Raw genomic sequence first — 4923 nt, forward strand, 5'->3', positions numbered from 1 at the left:
CAAGAGACTTGCTTGAACCCGGGAGGTAGAAGTTGCAGTGAGCTGAGATCACGCCACTGCAGTCCAGCCTAGAGACAGAGCAAGACTCCGTCTCAAAAAAAAAAAGTGACTTTTCCCGTGAGCATCAGAATCACGTAATTACCTACCCAATAACCCCGGCTGGAAATCTAACGGTCATCTCAAAGTCAGTGAGACTAAACTCAAGTCCTTTCCTCATCCTACCTACTCCCAAGCCTTACTCCTGCTGGGTCTTCCCCTTCCACCTTTATTTTATTTTTGGGGATGAAGTCTCACTCAGTCGCCCAGGTGACCTCAGCTCACTGCAACCTCCACCTCCCGGGTTCAGGTGATTCTCTTGCTTCAGCCTCCTGTGCAGCTGGGATAACAGGCACCTGTGACTATGCCCAGCTAACTTTTTGTGTTTTTAGTAGAGAAGGGGTTTCACCATATTGCCCTGACCTCAAGTGACTGACCTGCCTGGAAAACCCAAAATACTGGAGTTACAGGCATGAACCACCTACTCTTTTTTTTTTTTTTTTTTGAGACAGAGTCTCGCTGTCACCAGGCTGGAGTGCAGTGGCACAATCTCGGCTCACTGCAACCTCTGCCTCCCGGGTTCAAGCGATTTTCCTGCCTCAGCCTCCTGAGTAGCTTAGACTACAGGCACACGCCACCATGCCCAGCTAATTTTTGTATTTTTGGTACAGACAGGGTTTCACCATGTTGGCCAAAATGGTCTTGATCTCTTGACCTCGTGATCCGCCCGCCTCGGCCTCAGAAAGTGCTGGGATTACAGGCGTGAGCCAAAGGGCGGCCGTGAGTTTCTACTTATAAGGCTGCACCAAAAAAAAAAACGTCTAGCAGAGTCTCCACTCAAGAAATACTGGAAGAATGAAAAACAATAAAAACTAATAGCAGGCACTTACCTGTCAGGCCTCACATTAAATACATTTCACATTCTATCGCATTTAATCCTTTCATCTACCTATGAAACCAGTAATAAAAAGCATTAACTCCGTTTAATACTCGAGGCAACCAAGAGGTCAACTAACTCCTCAAGGTTTCTCCATAACCTGGACAGCTGAAATTCCAGGAAGGCTAGCTATTGAGTCCACAAGCCTCAGTACATTGCTTCTGTAGAGTAAGGCTGACTTTACAGAAGCAGAAACTGAGGCCCCATGACGGTGAACTATTTACACCAGCGTGCTGCCACTAATTAGAGGCAGGGCAAAACCAGGCTAAACAAACTACAACTCCCGCGAGCCTCCGGGGCAGGGGCCCAGCCAGGGAAGCCGCAGGCTACCCTGGGGCCTGCTGGGAGATGCAGTTCTGTACCGTCCCTGAGGCTGGGCGGGCTCACTCACCGCAGCACATAGGAGCGGGCAGGGGCGCTCTTGTAGATGTACTGCGCCAGCCACCACTGCACCGTCATGTTCCAGTACCGCATGCCATCGCGCACCCGCACGCAGAAATCCGTGCCGTAGCAGTCGATGTTGCGGATGGTCTCATAGTCATACTCCAGGGAAGCCGCCTTCTCCGGACTGGGGGTGGAGGATGAGGGTGGGGGACAGACATGCAGCTCAGCCAGGCCCCCTCCCGACGCCTGCTAGTGTCCCAGCCCCGGATGCTAAGGAAGGGATCCTGGCCAGGCAATGGCCCTCTGGCTGTCCGATTTGCTAGGGCGACAAGGGAGGGCGGCCCAGAGGGTGCCTGTCGGGAGGAGGACGGGCGGGCCAGGTGGTACAGTTCACCGACAATGGGGTTCTTCTTGTTTTGGTAACTAACGTGGCCAGCCACAGCCATGAAAAGCCTTGAAGGGCTATGATTGCCAAGCTATGAGTCCTTTAGCAACCAAGCGCAGTATATTCAGAGAAGCCTCCAAGGATGGTCCCTTCTAAACTGTTGGACACTGCTGTTGCTAGGGAAGTATCTTCCCTAATAACAGGGTGATTCACGGTTGCTAGGGAGATGTTCCAGTCGCCAGTGGGGTCTCAATGATCTCTGTTGCTAAGGAAAAGGCATTCCTTAGCAACAAGGCCTAGGATGTTTAGAAAGGCTTTTAGAAAAGGGCTTTTTTCCTGGTCCCAGTGATGTTGAAGTGTCACCTCTAGCAATACGGTGGCTCTCTCGTCACTCGTGCCAACAGCCCCAGCAGTGGGAAACCCTGGCCCACATGAAGACCTGGTGGCCTCTGATGACAGTAGGGAAGCCATCTTGAGGAGTGGGGGCCAAGCTGATTTAGCAAAGCCTTCAATTCCTGCTTGGCTTTTCTTGGGGGGGACATCCTATCTCTAGCAGCTGGAGGTCAGGGCATGGTTATGAGGGCAGTGGTCATAAACTCACATGGGGGTGTCACTACCCCCACAACCGATGGCAGTTTTCGACAAGGGATGGCACAACCCTAGTAGGGAATAGTTCATCATTTACACCAACAGGCTGCTGCCCCAGCCACAGTCCAAGCCCCTGGGAGAAGGCTAACTGCAGCTGCCAGGAACACAAGGGCAGTCTACTCCTGGTTGCCAGGGGTGCCATTTCCCTAGCAACACAGTGGCAATACTTCCTCAGCCACAAGAGAGCCCACAGCTATGGCCGTGCGGCTTGCCTAGCGATGCCGGTGCTGGGGATGCAGCCTCTCTGAAAACAAGGGTCAACCCATAGTTACCAGGGGGAGGCCTGGCTTCCTTAGCAACAGTGTAACTGGAGTTGCTAGGAATGGCATCAGCTCTGCTGGGTAATAGCAGTTGGGGATCTGAAATTGCTATTTCCTTTCAAACAGAGGGCAGCTACATGACCACACCCCATGAGATGGAGGAGAGCTAGCTCCTAGAAACAGAGGGGCAGTACGGGGGGGTGCCGTATCTGCAGCAACACAGCAAAACTTCTGGCAAGAAGGTGAACTACTGTTGCTAGGGATCCTGCTTCCCTAGCAAAGAGTGGCGTTTGGTTGCTAGGTAACTGTTTCCCTAGCAACAGAGGGTGACCCACCACTACCAAATGATGGCATCCCCAGCAAGCAGGAACAATCTGGTTCTGGGGGTGACACTTCTGTAGCAACAGAGGAGTAGCACAGGGTTGCTAAGTTACCACCTTTTCCTAGCAACGGGGGTGGGGGGTAGTTCACCATACTGCGGGGTGACAAGCGCTAGCAACAAGGGGCATCTGTCAGTACCAGGGTTTTTTTTTCCCTATCGACAGCTAACGAAAGGTGGTACCCTGCCCCCTTACTCCCCACTCTCCTCCCTGCTAGGGGCAGAGCCAGCCCTTGGAGGTGGGGGCTGCTGGGTCTTGGGAAGCCTCCCTCCCGCCGCCTGACCTGCTGGGGGGTGGGCATTGGAGGGTGGGGCCGCCCCCGGCCCGGGCTTTGGCGGCCACGGGGTAGGCCCCGAAGCCGGCGGCAATGCAGCCGCACTCGGCGGCAATCCAGGCCACGTAGAAGCGCATGCGGAAGGCGAAGAAGACGGGGATCATGTAGAACAGGCGGGCGGGCAGCGGGCGGGCGTAGAAGGCGTCCTCGCGCACGGCCTCCAGCGGGAAGAGGTGGGAGGAGAGCAGGAACAGCAGGCCGAAGAGCGGGGCCGGCCAGGCGCGGCGCAGCAGGGGCCGCAGGCTGGGCACGGCCCCCGGGAAGGGCTGCTCCAGCCAGTCCAGGTAGGTGCGGTAGCGGAAGAACGGGCCTGTGGGTCAGGGAGGGAGGGCAGCGGTCAGATGGGCAGGTGGGCAGAGCTCAGGTCTGCAGGAGGAGGAGGAGCTTGGAGGGCAGGTGGGAAGAGGAAAAGAGAGGCAGAGACTGGGCGCCGGGGAAACCCCAGTGGTAGGGACAGAGACCCAGAGTGATGGGGACAAGGAACGAAAGATGGGGGGACAACAGGACTCAGAGACAGAGACAGTGACAGGAAATTAGATACAGGGGGCCAGGCGCGGTGGCTCACACCTGGAATCCAAGCACTTTCGGAGACCTAGATGGGAGGACTGCTTGAGCCCAAGAGTTCGAGACCAGCCTGGGCAAACCGGCAAAACCCTGTCCCTACAAAACATAAAAATTAGCCGGGTGTGGTGGAGGCACTGTAATCCCAGCTACTGGGGAGGCTGAGGCAGGAGGATCGCTTGAGCCCAGGCTGCAGTGAGCAGTGACTGTGCTACGGAGTTCCAGCCAGTGACAAAGGGAAGGAGGGAAGGAGGAAAAGAGGGAAGAAGGGAGGGACGGAGGGAGGGAGGGAGGGAGGAAGGAAGGAAAGAAAGAAACTAGGAGATAGCTGTGGCACTTCAGCTACAACATGATGGTGGTCTGGCCTGGAGGAAGGAGTGTGATTCACAGAAGGGACCAGAGTTAAAATTTTGTATGTTCACAAAAGAACACATTTAGGTCAATGTAGTGCGGGAAGTTTAAAAAAAAAAAAAAAAAAAAAAAAAGAAAAAAAAGAGGCCGGGCATGGTGGCTCATGCCTGTAATGCAAGCACTTTGGAGGCGAAGGCGGGTGGATCACCTGAGGTCGGAAGTTCAAGACCAGCCTGACTAACATGGTGAAACCCCATCTTTAAAAAATAAAAAAATAAAAATAAATTTAAAAAATAAAAGAAATGAAAATAAATAAATAGGACCACAGGTTGTATGACTCCAGTTATGAGCACAATGTCCAGAACAGGCAAATCTTTACAGACAGAAAGTCAATTAGTGCTTTCCAGAGATGGATGGAGGTTTGGGGGGTGATGGATATGGGGTTTCTTTGCAGGGTATGAAATTGTTGTGAAAATAACTACAGAGTGGTCATGTTTGTACAACTCCGTGGATATACTAAAAGTCAGGGAGTTGTATGTTTTTTTTTTTTTTAACAGAATCAAAGCAGCCAAGAGTTTTGTTTTCTTTTGTTTTGTTTTGTTTTGTTTTGTTTTTTTCTGAGACGGAGTTTCGCTCTTGTTACCCAG

At 53.0% G+C, this 4923-nt stretch overlaps 1 protein-coding gene across 1 annotated transcript; it reads right to left on the reverse strand.

The window, feature by feature from the left end:
- Positions 1 to 946: 946 nt before the first annotated feature.
- On the reverse strand, positions 947 to 3723 carry LOC116547669 (lysophospholipid acyltransferase 7-like; the record flags this gene model as incomplete). Its single annotated transcript, XM_032273539.1, is given in 3 exon segments — positions 947 to 1541; positions 3314 to 3609; positions 3611 to 3723. Coding segments are annotated over 3 exon segments (590 nt in total), but the record flags the coding sequence as incomplete, so codon positions are not given.
- Between the last annotated feature and the right edge of the window lie 1200 nt (positions 3724 to 4923).

This window comes from Sapajus apella, unplaced genomic scaffold, assembly GCF_009761245.1.
Source record: "Sapajus apella isolate SASKATOON/1434 unplaced genomic scaffold, GSC_monkey_1.0 scaffold4066, whole genome shotgun sequence".
Lineage (NCBI taxonomy): Eukaryota > Metazoa > Chordata > Mammalia > Primates > Cebidae > Sapajus > Sapajus apella.